Source organism: Taudactylus pleione, unplaced genomic scaffold, assembly GCF_031769625.1.
Source record: "Taudactylus pleione unplaced genomic scaffold, aTauple2 ptg000093l, whole genome shotgun sequence".
In the NCBI taxonomy this organism is placed as follows: Eukaryota; Metazoa; Chordata; class Amphibia; order Anura; family Myobatrachidae; genus Taudactylus; species Taudactylus pleione.
Window position 1 is genome coordinate 41,040,585 of NW_028284495.1, and position 19,547 is coordinate 41,060,131.

The window sequence follows — 19,547 nt, forward strand, 5'->3', positions numbered from 1 at the left end:
AAGTACCAGTCAATCAGCACCTAACTGTAATTTTTCAAACACAGCCTGTGACATGGCAGTTAGGAGCTGATTGGCTGGCACTTTATCTCCATCCAAGGCTTAGTAAATAGACTCCTCAGAAACCTACTCTGTGTGCACCACTGTATGTATGTATACAAATCATAGTAGCAACTAGCTTGTTACCTTCTCTATATCAGATTTCTTTTCTGTAAGGAGTTTGACAGTTCTTTCATAAGCAGAGTTAATTAGTATTCGTACTTCATCATCAATCAGTCTAGCAGTGGCCTCACTGTAAGGCTTCTCCAATATCATTTCTCCTTGACGAGGGAGGTCAAATGAAACTTGCCCAACTTTATCACTCATGCCAAATTGGACAATCTACAAAAACAAAAAAATGTAACAAAAATATAAAAATTATTTTTATGTCAAAAGCTCAGATTACTGGCAACAATACATTAGCATCCCCGCATTTACATGAAAGATGTAAAATACAGGGCTCAAACCAATTAGAAGTGGATTTGTTTCATGAAACTTTCATACATCGCACAAATGCGTGGACCCGAGAAATGCAAAATCCAATTACAAAATCGCAGTAATCTCGGAGAAGTTGCGCAACTTTTCTACAAAATGAGACCTTGGAGAAGTGCATGAAAAAGTGGAGGAACCATCCTGGACCCCCCAAAAAGTGACAACTGAGATAGCAAGACTAAATAGAAGGCTGTTAGTGGATAGTACTGGAGGAAAGTACTGGAGGTTTTTGCTCTTTTTATTAATGGTGGAAAAATGATAGTGAGCAGATGTTTTTCAGCATATTAAAGTCATTCCAGCATTTTGGAGTACAGAAAAATGTCTCTATAGTACTTTTTAAACAAAAGACCCTCTTCCATCAATACACCACCTCCCAATACCTGCCCCACATCATTTCCACCACTACATACCTGCCCCACAACATTTCCACCACTACATACCTGCCCCACATCATTTCCACCACTACATACCTGCCCCACATCATTTCCACCACAACATACCTGCCCCACATCATTTCCACCACTACATACCTGCCCCACATCATTTCCACCACTACATACCTGCCCCACATCATTTCCACCACTACATACCTGCCCCACATCATTTCTACCACTACATACCTGCCCCACATCATTTAACCCATTTAGCTTTTTAGAGAAATTCACCTGAAAGCTGACATGTCTTTATTGGCCAAATTATAATATTTAAACCCACTCCAGGTGCATGATTATTCATTGGGAGGGGTGTACCAGATGGGCTGCATGGTGTCCTGACATTTGAACCTTAAAACAAAGATTTTCCCTACCTTTTCTGCTCAGTGGGCTGCACACAAAAAGGAGAGTTAGGGTAAAACTTACCCTTGTTAACTCTCTTTCTTCGTAGTCCATAGGGTCCACAGGGAGACAATGGGGTGTAGGTGGTACTTGGAGGACCGAACACCAACAGCAAAACTTTTTTCTATCCTCGGATGCTCCGGTCCTTCCCCCGATACCCCACCCACAGCCTGAAGGCAACTCAGTTTTGTTAACAAGCCCAAGCAGGATAGGATAGAAGGAAGACTGGTACACTGAAGAATCACACTCTCACACAGAGAAGGAAACAAGTGAACAAGATCAGAAACCCATAGAAGCCAGGTGCGTCAGGGTGGGTGCCCTGTGGACCCTATGGACTTCGAAGAAAGAGTAAACAAGTTTAAGTTTTACCATAACTCTCCTTTTCTTCTTCAGGGTCCATGGGGTTCCACAGGTAGACAATGGGGATGTCCCAAAGCAGTTCAAGGGCGGGGAAGCTCCTGAGCTGAGAAGAGAACCCGGATCCTGAAGGAAGCATCCCGAGAGGCAAATGCATCAAAGGCTTACAACCTAAGAAAAAAAAACCACGTGGCCGCTTTGCATAGTTGTTCGACAGACGCACCATGGCGGGCTGCCCACGAGGGACATAGAGAGAGAGTAGAATGGGCAGATAATGTAGCCGGCACAGGAAGGCCAGTCTGCGTGTAAGCCTGTGAGACAGACTCTGGCCAGATGGCTTTGCATGACTGTTTGTTAGCTAGCCATCCCTTCTTGTGGAATCCATATAGGACAAAGAAGGAGTCAGATTTCCTGATGGAACAAGTACGGTCCACGTAGATCTTCAGAGCACGGACCAAATCCAAAGAGGCCTCACTCGCCGAGAGGTCTGGTGATTGAAAGGCCAGAACCACAATGTCCTCATTAAGGTGGAAACGAGAGACCACCTTGGGAAGGTAGAAAAGGGGCGCGTTCGAAGAACAGCCCTGTCCGGATGAAAGACTGTCCAGATGAAAAATTAGAAATGGGGAGCGACAGGAAAGGGTCCCTAATACCCTATGGGCAGATGCTATAGCTAGAAGAAACAGAGTGTTCGCAGTGAGCCATTTGATATCTACTGAATACAGGGGTTCGAATGGAGCTTCTTGAAGCGCATGTGGTGTGTGACAGATCTCAGAAATAACACCACCTGTATTAGGGCAGAATGAGAGAAAGGGTATAGCCATAAGCTAACAGATAGAAAAAAAAAGAGTCACAGACAGGCAGTGTTAGCACAAGTCACATACAATGCAAGAATTACTGCAAAGCGGCACTATACTCAACTACACAGACGCAGTGTCTGGTAGTAAATAGCGCTACATACGCTGATCCTGGGGAGAGGTATGCAGGGGGACTGGTCCACGCATTTCCTGGGAAACTGACTGCACCATTGAGAAAATGGAGGTATCGACTCCCATAACGCGCGGGTCATTGAGCAGCAACCCGCCTTACCTGTCCTCTGATGTCCGGGTGCAGTCTGGGTCCTCTCCGGGGGCCCTGGCTAGCGCTGACCCCGGGAACACTTGCCGAGATCCCCAGATCAGTACTGGTGTCGTGGCACCGGAGGGGTGACGGAGCGGCAGCGCAGAAGTCCCACTGACAGTCTGCTGCTGCGCGCTCTATGCTTTTAAAATTAAGACATAGAAAATAAATAAAATACGCTTTAGGGGCTGCTTAAACAGCCCCCCTGAGAAATAGTGACCAGACTCCGGCCGGGCACCAACGAAACTGAGGTGCCTCTGGCACGGGGGCGTTGGTTCTCATCATCTACACCCCAAGGTCTCCCTGTGGAGCCTATGGACCCTGAAGAAGAAATCTTTATTTTAAGGTTCAAATGTTGGGGCACCGTGCTGAAGCCCTTGGACACCCCCCCTAATGATTAATTAGGCAATTCGAAGTTTCCAATTAGCATAATTAGCCAAATAATTACAGGTTTTGTTTTTTTTTGGGGGGGGGGAAGGCCACAAATTACCCCCAAAAATCTACCTTTCCGTTAGTTAAGGCATCCCAAATTTAATTACAGTATTTTTGTAATTTTTTTTTTATCATTGTTTCCAATTTTTCAAAGTGCTCTCACAGTACCCCAAAATCACTTTTCCCCTACTTTTTTTTTTTGCACTTTTCTGTTAATTAGGTTCAGATTAAAACGAAAAAATGTTTGCTTTTTATAAAAAAACATAATTTGCATTTAAAAAAACAAAAACATGGGGGCGTGGCCTGACTGTTTGCTGGCACGGACGTGTTTTGGGAGGAGCTCCTGCAATATATGCGAGTAGGGGGCCCGTTTTGCTGGCTATTGGGAGCCTGCACCATCAACTCCCTAAGGGTGCCTGCTTCCCCCCCCGTTCAACTTACCTGCAATCCCCGAGTCTCTTGGGGCCTCCGGCGCTCTCCGGCCTACCTCCCGCCTTGAAGCCGCGGCCTCGAGTTGGAGCCCGGACGGGGACCCGCGAGACCTGCCACATCCCCGATCTGTCCGGTGGTGCCTGACGCCCTCTCGCGAGGCCCTTGATCCCTCTCCGTAGGTCTCAGTATCTGCCAGAGCCCTGCGGCCTACTCACCTTCCGGGAGCCACGGGCTTGAGTCTGGAGCTCCGGCGGGGGCCCGCGTGAAGTTACTGCTGCGGGCGCCGCCCGGCGTACCTGGCACCTCGTTCCTGGCTCCTGCTTCCCCCTGCTGTGCCGGACCTCTCCCTCCCCAGGGCTGCTGACCACCAGGTTGATACAGACACCTTTGGGGAAGCCACAGGCGCCATTTTAGACCAGGGCCCCATACCCACAACGTATCTGATTACAGCTTGCTCTGCTCCTAACACCCTGCTGTACAGTATACATGCCCTATCCATTTCATTACTACACTCCTGCTATTGGATGAATATTTCACCCCTCAACATCTCCCTAATAGCAGGGTAGTAGCATCCATTGCTGCCATGTTTTTTCAGCGATTTCCATCACTCATCCCTATGAGACCTCCACAGCCCATATTTACCTAATATTGCATTGACCGCAACAGTAACCATTTGACTTTTCATATTCGTTATACGAAGACGACAGTATGCCTAACAAAAGAAGCAAGTTGTCTACTCTCGCACCTCCTATCAAATTTGTAGCACAGAAAACCACCGATTCATCCTCTGCTGGGAAATCTCCGCTGACAACCAAGGTTGTCCCTTCTCCTAGCCCTGATGTCAACCTTGATCTTTCTGCTGATGCTCCGCTTACTGTCCGCACTCTCCATCAAATGCTTCAGGCATTCCGCACGGACCTCACCTCTGTCTTTCAAGTGTCTATTAAACAATTCACCAGGGAAGTGACTGGTATTGGGGACCGTACGAACAACTTGGAGACTAAGATGCAAGAACTAGTTTCCTCGCATAATGATCTTCTAACCTCTCATAACCCGGTCCTCACGGAGTTGACGGCTGTCAAAAACAAATTGTCGGATTTGGAAGATAGATCTAGGAGGAACAACGTTAAAATCAGAGGCGTCCCGGAATCGGTATCAAATGCAGAACTCCAGGACTTTGCTTTGAACATCTTCCAGAAGTTATTGCCATCTGCAGAGGTTCGCAACTTGTTTATCGATCGCATCCACCGTTTACCATGATCCAATGGTTAAAGTCCTTTCGCTAAATGTCAAGGGAACTCCCCACAAAAGAGACGCTTGGCTCTTTCTACTTTCCATCATCATAAGGCTAATATTGTAGCTCTCCAGGAGACGCACTTCTCATCCTCAGTACCCCCCATTTTTAAGGACCATAGATACCCTGTATGCTATACTGCTAATAGCCCTCTCAAACGTAATGGAGTTGCTATACTGTTTCACGCTAATACCCCATTAGAGTTACATAGAAAAATAGAGGATGGGAACGGCAGGTTCCTCATTCTTATTGGGAAGGTTGAGGAGACTCTAGTCACTTTGGTTTCTCTCTATGCCCCTAATTCTCGACAGGTCCCCTTTTTACGAGACACTTTTGAGGAAATATCTAAAGTTCGGCAAGGAGCACTTATTTTGCTGGGTGACTTTAATTTAGTTCTCGACCCTAAACTAGACAGATCCTCTCCTCAGGGACATTCTTCTTCCCCTCGTGATATGGGCCCTTCGTTGGCCTTTAAGAAATTATTGGCGGAGTATGATTTGTATGACGCTTGGTGTACTTACCTACCAGATGAGAGAGATAATATCTTTTTTTCCTCAGTCCATAATAGTTACTCTAGAATTGATTTTGTCCTTTTGGATAAAATAATTCTACAATCTACTAAAAGGGTTAAGATCCTCCCTATTACTTGGGCTGACCATGCGCCTGTCTTATGGATTTGGGACATAGGCCATCAAATTTCTACCAGGTGTCCCTGGCGTCTTCCTGAGTACCAACTAAAAGATCCTGAGACTCTGCAGGCCCTTACTGATTCTCTTAAATTATATATACAGACTAATTCTCCTACTGATACTTCTGTTTTCACACATTGGTGTGCCTTAAAAGCAGTACTCTGTGGTACCTCCATCCAAAAAGGAGCTCAATTTAAGGCTCGCTCTCGTGAACTACAGAATAGTCTGGAATCTACCCTACGGTCTTTAGAGTCCCAGAATCAAATTCACCCCACTAGAGTATTGCGCAAACAACTTCAAGAAGCAACTCCAAAAACTTTTTATGTCACGTATGCAAGCGGCTTTTACCCGTCTTCGACATAAATTTTATACGGCCGGTAACAAAGTCTCCCGTCTTTTAGCACGTAAGCTGCGTGGTCATCAAGCTCGCAATAGAATTAGATGTCTTAACCCCCTCTGGATCGAAATGCCTTAATCCTCTTGACATTGCTAATCTATTTTCGGACTATTATGCAAAATTATATAATTTACGTGAGGACCCTTCAATCCCCCAACCTTCGGCTAATGTTATCCTCTTTTTTAGACAATTTATCTTTAACCTCTCTAGATGCGGATGGCCTGGCGTCCCTGAATGCCCCTTGGTCTTTGAAGGAAATTCAGGAAGTCATTCAGAAATTACCCAAGGGCAAAGCTCCTGGCCCTGACGGCTTTTCAAACTCTTTTTATTCTGTATTTACTGAAGCCCTTTCCCCAATTCTTCTAAACTTGTTTACAGAAGCTTCTGATATCAGATCTTTCCCACCCGAAATGGTAAAAGCACTAATAGTCACCATTCCGAAACCTGGTAAAGATCCCTCTGAGAGTAAAAATTATAGACCCATCGCGCTCCTTAATACGGATGTGAAAATTTTTGCTAAATTGATAACTAACCGTTTAAACCCATTACTTCCCCGGCTGATACACCCTGATCAGATGGGTTTTGTTCATGGACGCCAGGCTCCTGATAACACCCGGAGGGTTTTAGATTTGGTTGAATGGGTGTCGTTCAATAAATTACAATGCCATCTTTTATCTCTTGACGCTGAGAAGGCGTTCGACCGGCTCCACTGGGATTATATAGGTATGGATTTCGGGGTGATATTCTCCGGTCCATTAATGCCCTTTATTCTGATCCCTCTGCTCGTGTTTTTAGTAATGGGTTTCTCACCTCACCCTTCTCAATTTCCAATGGCACCAGACAGTGGTGCCCCCTTTCCCCACTAATATACGTGTTGGCCATAGAACCCCTTGCTCAAAAAATCCGCCAATCGTCTGAGTTTCCAGGGATTTCTATCTATGACACCTCTCATAAATGATGTCTGTTTGCAGATGATGTTTTGTTGTTTGTCACCGACCCGGAGATTTCGTTGCCATCGCTCCACAGCATTTTAGACAACTATAGTGCAGTACCCTACTATAAATTGAATGTTACAAAAACTGAAGCTTTACCTATTAATATTCCACCTTTCTCTCTATGTTCATTAAAGAGTCGTTTTCCTTTTATTTGGAAGAAGTCTTCCCTATCCTATCTGGGAATTAATATACCATCCTCTATTAATGATGTTTTTACTGAAAATTACGTTCCCTTTTGATGCAATTGTCCTCTCTAGCTACTGCTTGGATGAGCCACGAGATCTCCTGGTTGGGCCGTATAGCGGCGTTCAAAATGATGCTATTATCAAAATTGATGCATCTATTCCGTGCTATTCCGTATGCTATCCCAGGTAAATTATTGCAACAGATGCGCCGCTTGATGATTTCTTATGTATGGAAGGGTAAAGCCCATAAAATGGCTTATAGTCGTATAGTTCGTCCTAAACCTCAGGGAGGCCTTAATCTCCCTGACCTGACCAGATATCATGAAGCGGCCTCTCTCTCTCTCAAATATGCGACTGGTTTCTCCCCCCTTCTGTTAAACCTTGGGTAGATCTGGAACATGCTCTCCTCCGGCAATTTCCCCTTCCTGACCTTTTATGGATACCCCATAGATTGCGACCACAATTCCCCTTATTCCCTAAAACAATCTTGGATACTTTAAAAGTTTGGGATTATAATCTCCCGGCCCATTTTGATTTTACCTTGCCTACCAGAAATGTTTCCCTTCAGGCGCTGAGCAAGGTTTTACCTAGTCTTAATATGTCCTACTGGATGACTTTGGGTATTGTGTCCTTAGCAGACTTTTTTTCCTCGTCCTCTATACTATCGAATTCAGACCTCTGCACTAAGTATCCATTGGGACCCCCAGCCTGGTTTTACTATCACCAACTTACACCTTGGTATGTTTTGATGAACACCGGCCCTACCGTATTCCAGACTCCACCACACCTAATTCTGAGTAAATTTAATAACCCCTCCTCTAGTGGGGCTATATCTTTTTGGTATTCCTTACTGTCTCCCATAGCCCCGACAGTTAAGTCCCCTGCCTAGCTCCGGTGGGAGGCAGATCTTCAACGTACCTTCATCTCCTCACAATGGGAGACTATTTATCTCTCTACCTTCTCTATATCTAAATGTACTAATCACATTGAAATGTATGTAAAACTTTTAAATAGATTGAGATTGTAGGCCAGATTTTGTGTAATCTTTAGGGTGTCAAATATAAAGTTCTGTTGGCGTCTCTGTCATTCTGAAGGCTCTATTTTTCATGTCTTCTGGGATTGCCCTTTATTACGCCCCTTCTGGGAAGAAGTATTCAATCTTATTAAAGATGTCCTAGGACTCACTTTAACTCTAGATCCCTCCCTCGCCCTTCTCCACTGGTATCCAATCTCCGTTCCCAAATCTGACCGGTATGTTCTCGGCCACATTCTGATATCTGCCAAAGTCACTATAGCTCAGCATTGGAAGTCCCCTTCCCCTCCCCCATTTGCCAAAGTTATAACTAAAACACAATCCCATTTTGAAATGGAGACGAGGGAGGTTGCTTACTCTACGGCTACTTCATCCCCTATTGTGAAATGGTATCCTTGGCATCTGTATGTTACAGATGGAGGTGTGGCGCCCCTGTCCCTGCCCTCTCCAATCCCTCAAAGTGCCTCTCCTTTTGATCTAAATGAGATTCCAGAGGGGGACCAAAACATTTAATTTAATTATCTATTCTGGTAAGTTTTTGTTTAATGTTTTTGAATGTACTGTCACCTCCTTTTAATTTACTTTATGCATGTTTCCCTTTTTTTCTGTACCCCCATAAATATTTTGCATTATACTCAATAAAAATTTATTGATGAAAAAAAAACACAAAAAAAAAACAAACACAAATCAGCCATTTGACACCACTTAAAATACCTTCAGTACTTTCCTCATGCCCACAAACAGATTTCTATATGGTCCTACTAACGAAATTATAAATTTTGGTGGGTCCAGGATGGTCTCCCCATTTTTTCATGCACATTGCTCATGACATTTGGCAGTCATTTCGCAAACCTCAGCTGCAAGTACCATGAATAGGCATTTTTAATTGGTTTGGAGCATTCGTACGAAGTCGTCGAGTTTCATGAAACAAACTCGCTACTCGCAATTCGCACCCAATTGGATTGACCCCAATATGTGAGAAATGACAAGTAGACCCACCTGAGCATAGGCGCTTTGTGTCACTTTCTTCAGATCATCTTGTGCTCCGGTTGTAATTCTACCAAAGAAGATTTCTTCAGAGACACGACCGCCCAGAGTCATGCACATCCTGTCTAGCAGCTGCTCCTTTGTATAAAGATACTGTTCTTTTGGCAAATACTGGGCATAGCCCAATCCCTTTCCTCGTGGGATGATAGAAACCTGAAAGACAAGCCAGTATTTTGGGCCAAAGTCCACTCCAAAAAAAATGTACTTAAAAATACATATATCTTTGATAATATTAAAAGACAACTTTCTATAACAAACCAACCACAAACAGTGGTCTGAGTGTGAACACACATGTATACAGACTAGAATTTCATTTGTCAAGTGGTAATCTTTAAAACAAATATTTTTATGGAAAATAAATCAATAAAAAAATATATATATCTATATATATATATATTATCTATCTATATATATATATTTATATTTTGTGATAGGATCACTGGTAAAGTGGTCTGTGACAGGGACATTTATCCCAGATTCCTGTCTCATGTGTTTTAAATCCCCAGAAGAAAGTCTGCAGTGTAGCAGGCTTGAGTCTCGGCTTTTTGAAAAGCCGGTTTGGGACCTGGGGGTTGTGGGTGAGAGGAGAGGGAGGGCTCCACCCACGGCCACTCCAGGTTTTGGTTCTCGCAGCCTGGTAACAGGCTTGTTAGGGTTTCCACCTGAGAGTGGCCAATATAAGCCTAGTGTGTTTAGGGCTGAGTGTCTCACCTGGGAGAGCAGACAGGTTTTTCCAGTGTCTCTGAGCAAACTCCCTATCTGTAAGTGCTGTGCTGTGCCTTTGTTGCTGGCGAGGGCATTAGGCCATGCCAGGTCCTTGTAGTGAGGGAAGTCACTTGTGAAGTTAGTGCCCCGACAGGGCTAGGATTTATGTTTTGTTTCTTTATGTATTTCTGACATTGTACAATAAAGACTGGCGCCGACCAGCTTGTACTCGAATCCAGTCTGGCGTACTGTTTCCCAGCTGCTGTGTGTGTGTAAGGAAGGAGTCCTCTACCCAGGAGAGGGACCCCATAACCTGACTGTGTCACAATATATATATATATATATATATATATATATATATATATTCACTTATATACTGACATACTGTGTTTATATCTGTAGTGGAAACAACAGGAAATCTGATATATATAAAAAATGTAATGATATATATATATATATATATATATATATATATATATATATATACACACATACATACATACATACACACACACATATATACATACACTAAATGAAAGATAAAACTTTTAGCCAGTGTTATATACACATTAAAAATATCCCACTAGTTAGGTGCAAGCCCATTCTATGATCACAGATAATGAAAGCAAGTGTTATAGGCTGCTATGGGTCACAGCACAGCAGATAGTACTGGGTTACGTGTGTACATGCATGTGAATATGTCTGTTTGCTTAGATTTGATGTAATATTACTAATACTGTATTACTCGTCTTTTTGCTTGCAATTAGCTGTGCTTAATGCAATTAGTATCATCCATAACAGTTCTGTACAGTATAATGAAAACAACTTTTCAAAATGTGACTAGCTACTGTATAGGATGTAGCTGTACACTATATACATGTTATACAGGTACAGTCAGTTGTTGAAGTGTGTCGTATGCAGCGGTATGACATACCGACACTTCGATTTACACTGACTTGGAAGTTGTTGATTGAAGTTAAACTGTGTCTATACAGTGAGCGGCAGTACAGCAGGGGAGTGGCTACCCTCCAACATGACCCCTTCCATCCAATACAAAAAGCTCTAGCTCCTGGACTTCCCACCTAATTAATGATTGCAGTCACCTGTGTTGAGCTAGTTAATAGATGAGACAGGTGTTTCACCACAGGTGTCCACAAACATCAATTAAGAGAGAAGTCCAGGAGCAGAGCACTTTGTACCAGGGGGAAGGAGTCATGTTTCACACACTCCGAAGCCCTGCAGTGCCTTTTGCCTGCATAATGCCCGTCCTGCCGGCAGTTCTGCTGCTCTCAGGACCGGAGGGACCTTGACTTCTGTGTTGCTGCTGGATAGTACTCCGATCCCTGTTCCCCAACTCATCTCCACTCCCTCCCTCTGTGCTTAGGGGGGAGGGGGCCCCTTCACTTGACTACTGTCCAGTGCTGCTCATGTCTCTGGTCCCTGCTCCTCACTCCAGACACAGAGTGGCTAGCTGACAGTAGTAGCAGCTTTCTCCTATCCCGCGACAGACAGTACAGAAGCTGCCGCCTGTCTCATCATGGCACAGACCCTGGGGAAGATGGCAGAGGAGCTGAATTGCTCCATCGTTCTGGGTATCTTCTCAGTCCCAGTCACCATCCTGTGTGGACACAACTTTTGCCACAGCTGCCTGGACCTCACCTGCAAGGAGTACATCGTGTCAGTATACAGCTGCTCCCAGTGCAGGTGCAGCTTCCTGGACAAGCCGAAGCTGAGGAAGAACACGTTGCTCTGCGATCTGGTCAGCCAGGTGGAGGCAGCCCAGGATGAGAAGAACTACTCCCTCTGTGCCTCCCCGCCACTTCTCCTTACTCGACTGTTGCTGCTCCTGGCTCACACGGGGTTGCGGTTTGCTGATAGATGGAACTCCAGTCCCTGCTTCCCTTCTCATCTCCACTCCCTCTGTGCCTAACCTCCCCTGCTCCTTCCGGCTCCCGCGGGGTTGTGGGTTACTGATGATTGGAACTCCGCTCCCTGCTCCCCTTCCCATCTCCTTCTATGACTTCCCTACACTGCTTCTGGATCCCACAGATGCCATCTTAACAGACAGCTTCCCTACCTGGTCTCCGTGTGTTTTTTCCTGTGGGGGCATATGTGTTTTTTCTTATCGGTGACAATGTGTGTGTTGTTTTTTTCATGTGAATCCTTGGGGGGGGGGAATTCAATGTGTATAAATGGCCCTACTATTGTGTAGCATATTAATGCGTATAAGGGGTTCTACGGTTTGGTAACCTACACTATTGAAAAGGGGGCATGTCTTACAGACACACCCCTTTTGAGTGGCCATGCCCCCTTTTCCAGCGTGTGCATAAGTATGATCTTACATTTTCCATAACCCCACTTCAAACACTGCATACAGTCATATATAAAAGATGCATGCAATTTCCACATATGAAATGTATGGATATTGTACACTTGTGTGTAGTGATGGTAACACATGGCAGATTGCTTTACTCACTATGAAAAACCGGTATTTTATTGCTAGCATCAGAATCCATGCACAAACAAATCAAACATTTACATACTCACACATTTAAATATAAGGACTTCCCGTAGACATTACATAGTCACCACAGGGCAGTTATTTGGGTATATATCAGTGTGTAAATGAAATGCATCCTCTTACTGTGTATTCCAATTCTTCCTGTATGACCCCTGGGAAATGACCCCCTTCCAGCTCTCCTCTGAACAGCAATTAGCACTATTATAGACCGACAGCTGTTTGGGTTAGTGAACTACATTAAATACTAGGTGACATTTGCAGTAAAGTACAGCAGGAAATAGCACTATCAGCCAGACCTACCCAGAGAAGTAAAAGAAAGGGAGAACAGCTACCAGAACAGAGAGCATAAATGGCACCCAGTCTGGTTCTGTATATTAAAAACATGGCTCTAAATAATAATAATAATAATAATAATAATAATAATAATAATAAATATAAATTTGGCATTAGATATGGCCCCAAACATTGCTCTGAACATTACACTAGCCACCAGATATTGGTAAGCCTCATACACTATGTATCAGACACAGCTCAATGAACAGGACATTTGCAAATATGCAAGAGAGGAGCGATAAACCGATTGTAACGAGAGATCAATGACAATAAGATACAACCAGCAGTGACTGCAAGAAGCCTGTAAACATACAGAACACTTTTAGATCACTAGACCTAGCTGTGTAATTTACCTTTAAAAGTGGATCTGCATGTTCCAAGTACCACCCTGCTACGGCATGCCCAGCCTCATGATAAGCAACTGTCTTTTTTTCTTCAGGCTGGAGAACCTGAGTCTTCTTTTCCAATCCTAGAAGATACAATGATTCCAAAATAGGTAATTTAGTATAGATGGAACATAGGAAAAAATTAGCCCCTATAATCCCATGATTAACTTTCATAGAAAAGCAGTCAGCAGCTGATGGTTGTTCTGCCCTGATAAAGGAAAACATTGGCAGTAGCGGTTTAGCACTTCTGTTTAATCCAATTACTGCTAAAGATGATTGGGACACTTATGTATATTACAATTTCTAAGGATGAGCCTACTCATGCGAAGCACTGCAGGGATTCAAATGTAGGAAAAACTCCCTCCAAAGCTCCTCCTTGCAGCTGCAGGAATTGGGAGCCAGGACTTGATGAAATCATTAAGCCCTCCACCTCACTGCAAATAAAAAAGTAATGTGCCTGGGAACACACTAGTACCCCTGCTTTCATAAAAAAAAAAAGACATGGTTCCCCTTGAAAAAGGCGTCAGAAGGAAGCTGAAACGCGTAGGTGCCTGTCACTGGTTCCTCACCTGGTCCCCAGACCCATTGCTGGAAGCCCCCTTGCATCATTAAGAACAGAGGCTCACCACCACCTTTTAAGCCTCACAACATCACTGGCCGATAACAGCGTCTCTTTCCTGCATCATCACAGAACACTGAGCTCTCTGACACTCACCACAGAACTTTGGAGCGGCCGCACCATCTTTTTCCTGCAGTCTCCCCGCTAGTCAGGCCAGCCACTCGTGCATGCAGGTCAAAGCTGTCACCTTATCCATACAAGCACGGAGCTTTCTGCTTCTCACCTGCCAGACACAGAGTTCTGGAGCAGCCACCTCACTCCCCTCTGCACACCCACTAACACTTGGGTTGAGTTCTAGAGGCCAGCCATCCTTGGTCACTGCGTCCCTCATTGTTACAGCTGGATTACTGCAACGACATGGGTGCTGATCTGCCCGCTTGGAAGGTAACATTGTATCAGCTGTCAATTGACTATTTGCTATCCGCTCTGTTTTTAATTGCCGGATGATGCACAGAGTCTAATACTCTCCATTATTGTTACACAAATAAGCAAGGTGCTTCCAAAAAGGGCTTAATATTAGCCATTGACTTTCCATGTTTCTGGTTCAGGACTTTTTAAACATTTTAGATTGCCCATTCTCATGATCATTATTATATATTAATATATTGGTCACATGTTTTTTAATTGCCTAATTTATTGATAATTGTATTGGTTTATTAATTGTAATAAACATGCAGGGCCAAATGTAATAGGGTGAGAGTTTAGAAAAGTGAGAGTTTCTGACACTTTTTAAACTTTGCTAATGTAATAGAGTCCAAAAACAAAGTAACAAAGTAACAGTGAACTTGCATGTTTTTTTAGATTTAACAAACACTCATTATTTAAAATCTCATTCAGATGTTTTCCCATTTTGAAGATAAAACTCAACCAATGTGAGAGTTTACTGCTAAACTCTCACATTTTCTAAACTCTCACCCTATTACACTTGGCCCATAATCTTTTTAACTATAGAAGCTTGCGAGCAGGGCCTTCCTACCTATATATCTGTCTGTTATTACCCAGTTTTGTTCTATTTATGTTTACAATTGTAAAGCGCAACAGAATATGCTGCGCTATATAAGAAACTGTTAATAAATAAATAACTATACATTTCCTGCAATGGTTTGAGTGACCAATATTTGTGCCCATCAGATTCTGTGGTTGCTCCATTCTCTATATATGGTTCTAACTCAGGTCAGACCCAGTTTACCATGGTCTGCCCTGCTAAGTTTGTGAGGTCATAAAAAGTGGGAGGTGACTGCTCCACAACCACCAATCAGCTCATTTTAGGCATGACCCAGGTTGCGCCGTTCACACTGCACCATTACCCGGGTCCGACCCTGGTAGCTACGTGGATTGGATTCCCAGTCACTTGACCCAGGTTATTTTTCAGGGACCCTTTTCCATTGAGCCGCGATCTGGGTAGAGGCGGCAATAATCCGGGTTATTGCAGCAGTGGAAAAGGGGTATAACAGTGCCTGATCTCTACAAATTCTGGCACCCAGAAACTTGGGAATCCCCACTCTCAAATCATGTGACCCCTGAATAATTCATCTCTTGTGATAATGTATAATCACAAGAAAATAACTTCTACACTGCGGAAATCATTAATAAAAATAATGGGTGCCCCCTTTCTGGTTTCAATAAACTCAGCAGCAACTTTATTTGAAAAAAAAAAAAAAAAAAAAAGAGAGAGTCCCCTCTTTCAAATTATGTACCTTCCCTCTAGTGGTTATGATCTGGTGATCACATGAGACAATATCACCCTAATCTACAGTAAGCATTAGAAAGTCCAGAGATGAGGTTCTAATGCCCCGGATCTGCCCCATCCTTGGTTCAATAACCCAGGGGTGCTCCAAAAATGAGATGGCAGGTTGTCTACTTTTCAAAATAATTAGCCTTGGGGGCGTGGCCTGACTGCAGACGCGAGTGGACACAATCCCTGTGGGCTCCTGCTGAATCCCCTACAAAAGGGGTTAATGAGACCCTCTCCCAGACCCCAAAGGTCTAAAGCGCTTTGCGGGGCCTCTCGGGAGTCTGCTGGGACACCTGCGGCTGTGTCAGAAGTCCGGGGAAAGTGTCAGCCGACCACCGGCGCATAGCGACGCACTGAGGCCTGTCAGACCTGTGAAGCCGGGGACTGGATTTGGAGTGGGACCCGCCGGAGCGCCCCGCGGTAACGCGCAACTCGCGCCTTAAGGTAGCCTCTCTCTCCTGCCCCGCATGTTCCGGAGATCTCTTTGAGGGACTGCTGGTGCTCACCTTACCCTCTAGAAGGAGGATTAACAGGCCCCAGGAGTCGGCTGTATTAGTAGCTGGGCGTCCTGCACTCAGCCTGCATCTGTCAACTGCGCTGTCCTGCTGGTGTGAGTAGGTGGCTTAGGCTGCCTGATATAAACTGGCTTGAGATTGCTCCCCTCCTGCCTTTCCCCCAGTCCTGACATCCAAGAGTCAGGGGCAGATTTTCCCCAGCACAGCCAGGCCTGAAATGAGATTTCTATAAAGGTCCGGTGGCCATTTTGGAAAGTATTCAGGCCGACTCTTCTGCTTAAGCACAGCCAATTTTATTTTATTTGATCAAATCTATCAGTAATTACTCTGCAAGTATATTCTGAACTCAGGGAGATGTAGTCGCTGCTTCACTTTAACACATGTTCAATACCGCCTATAGTAAGACCTGAGATCAGTTCAGCATATTGAAGTCATTGCATGTTGGTGTGTCTGTGCTAATTCATATTTCTATTCTGCAACAATCTTAATATCATACATGGCGCCTAAGAAGCCAAGAGTCGAGAAACCTGTCTCTCAAATTTCTTTCTTCAAAGCCTCATCTCAATCTCCTAAATCAAAGGCTGTTGAGGAGTCTGCAGCACGAAAGGGGTCCGCTATATCTCAACCTGCACAAAGCGAAGGGGCGACACCTCCGGGCCCCTCTCAGGATACTTCAGAGGATGGAGAAGTTCTTACAGTGGGTACAATGAAAAAACTCCTCTCACAATTTAAAAATGAAGTTGCAGCTGAATTTCGGGCTACTCTTCAGTCTTGTCAACACTCCATAGATGATCTTGGCGGTCGTACGGATGATTTGGAGACGAAAATGGGTGAAGTGGTGGGGTCACATAACGATCTCATCACAATGCATGAAGCAATGCAGAATGAAAACAGGATTTTGGTACTTACCGATAAATCCCTTTCTCCGATTCCACAGGGGACACTGGAGTTCAAGACAGTGGGGTATAGACGGTGGTAGAGCAGAGCCTGGCACTTTAAATAATTCAGAAGTGTGACTGGCTCCTCCCCCTCTATGCCCCATCAGCCCCAGTTTAAGAACTGAGCCCGAGAGGAGACGGAGGACAATAGGAAAATGAGGAGAAGGAGATGAACACAGAACGGAACAATACCGACTGAAGGAGAACCGAGGAACCCACTGCAGGGAACACATGCAGTCACACAACCATATAAGGAACTAAAAAAAAAAACACGGCAGGTACGCAGCGCTGGGCGGGCGTCCAGTGTCCCCTGTGGAATCGGAGAAAGGGATTTATCGGTAAGTACCAAAATCCTGTTTTCTCCTTCATCCACTAGGGGACACTGGAGTTCAAGACAGTGGGGACGTCCCAAAGCCAACCTCCCGGGTGGGAAGCGCGGAGAACTTGCAGACCCTTTGGCAAAACCGAAAACCAGGATCGCCAAGAACCGTAGGCTCAATGGAAAGGCAAGAGCTGAGGATCAAGTGTCGCAGAGCAGAAGAGACAATCAAAACTCCCTGCTAAACAACCACAGAAATTCCACAACTTACAGCGTAATTCGAATGGAACAACAGCTAGCGAAAGATCACCCGCAGATGAAAACATCAAAAGCAGCATAAACCCAGCTGAAAACAGACCAAGTCCGAACCATAGTCGAACATAGGAAGCTGTATAAGTCGCCGACAGCAGACCTCCAGCAGTGCTGGACATAATACATATAGATATACGTATAAGAATACCAATTTACAGATACAGAGCTGATCCTGTCCACAGACTCCTAACAAGAGTATACAGGGAGGAAAAAGTGAAGACCGAACAGTCGCCCTGGACCATTCTCGAGGCCCAACTACTACAAGGCTGTCAACCAGCGGAAGGAAGTCTCCTACAAATAGAGATCCCACGGGGTATGAGGCAGAGGCGGTTTTGAAAGGAATTGTGGTCTCAATTCTTTCAGAGAGTCAGACAGCAGTACCACCACTCTGAAACAGAGAGATCAAACAGCAACGGAAACCCTGCAATAATAAATCCCCATACCAGACCACTGGCAGAGTGTCTGGCAGCTCATCAGTTGCCTGCCTATAGGGAGGTCACTACCGCTTGGGGTGGGTCTCAAACTCGTGTATGGGGCGCCTCAGGCGGGGACTATACGGCACACGCCCTGTGCCGGCCTGAAAAGAAAACCACAGCAACGACCCCAAACAACAGACAACATCCCTCATGATGGAAGTGCGTAGTCAGTACAAACTGCTGGCCCGAACATAGTATGAAAACAACCCGGATACCCAGGCAGTTAAAAAACACGGATGCAACAGCCACCCAGGGAGAGCTACCAATATATATAGAAGCATCCCATACAGCAAGGCTAGAGAACTAGGACAACCATAAAGGTACCCATCAGGTACCTGTCAGTGTGATGAAAATATTCAAAGATACTGAACAGGAATCGGGCTCCCAATGCAGAACAGAATGACCGCACACTTTAATGTAAAGAAGTGCCTTAGCCCATAGAAGTGCTACAGTCCTTTATAACTCCAACAAATTCTAGTAGAATAAAGTGACAATTAAGTATGGAATGCTTCACGAAAATGCGTGTCATCCTTGCGCAGGGGCTATGCAAATCTTCTCTGTATCGTTCCAATTTTTAGAAAATGTGCTGCTGAAGCGAGCACTCTCAATGTTGGAACTATGCACCCACACGCCAGGAAAGCTCTAAAGTGTAGTAGAGCCAACTGATCATGAGAGCGGATGGCTGCTAGGACTGCAGCTAGGGTGCGGACGGGAGACTTGTAATGCCAGGTTGCATGAAATAGTAGCCTCTTCCGAGGAATTAGTGAGGTACCGCTTACCTGTGAGTAACCAGAAGCCCTCTAGACGCTATGTAGAATGTCACTGACCTTTTCCCTCTCACAGCAACCCGTCACGTCAGGTATAGAGAGTAGTTCAGTGGGCTAAAAGCAATGCTCTACAGCACGGACTTCAGTCTGGCGATGTTGTCTTAGGAAATACTGTAGAAAACTAGCAAAATGTTAGTGGAGACAAGAAGCTTGTACAACAGTACTCTAAACCTGAGCTTGTTACATTAGGGATGTGTATACATATAGAGATTATACATATACCCTAAATACGGTCTGCTAGTGTATCAGTACATTCATACTTATAATGGTGAAGTGCATATTAGTTAAAAGGCGGATTTAAATAAGACCTTGTACCGGTAAAGATACACACAGAAATATTACATATTTGATGATGGATCCCCACCAGTGACCCTTGAAAGTTATAGTGATCACAACGTGAAGGATTCAAAATTGAACCGCAGGTCCAAGGATTTACTTGATACTCACCCATCTAATCAAGCCAGGCCTGACCCCGCCTATTCGGCGGGTGGCCCTAGGCCTTCAGGCACAGGAGCAGTAA

General features: G+C 44.6%; 1 protein-coding gene and 1 non-coding gene across 2 annotated transcripts in view; both read right to left on the reverse strand.

Moving 5' to 3' along the window:
- Positions 1–19,547, reverse strand: part of AFG3L2 (AFG3 like matrix AAA peptidase subunit 2) — a 49,649-nt gene that overhangs the window by 1,323 nt on the left and 28,779 nt on the right. The window contains exons 14-16 of the mRNA XM_088469710.1: positions 13,254–13,369; positions 9,294–9,494; positions 184–378 (exon numbers count right to left, since the gene is read on the reverse strand). Of these exons, the coding sequence (XP_088325836.1) occupies positions 184–378; positions 9,294–9,494; positions 13,254–13,369 (512 nt within the window). The remainder of the gene's footprint in view (positions 1–183; positions 379–9,293; positions 9,495–13,253; positions 13,370–19,547) is intronic.
- LOC148526972 (U6 spliceosomal RNA) lies at positions 18,695–18,802 on the reverse strand. The gene has a single exon (XR_015878216.1). It is a non-coding gene; the product is annotated as a U6 spliceosomal RNA (small nuclear RNA).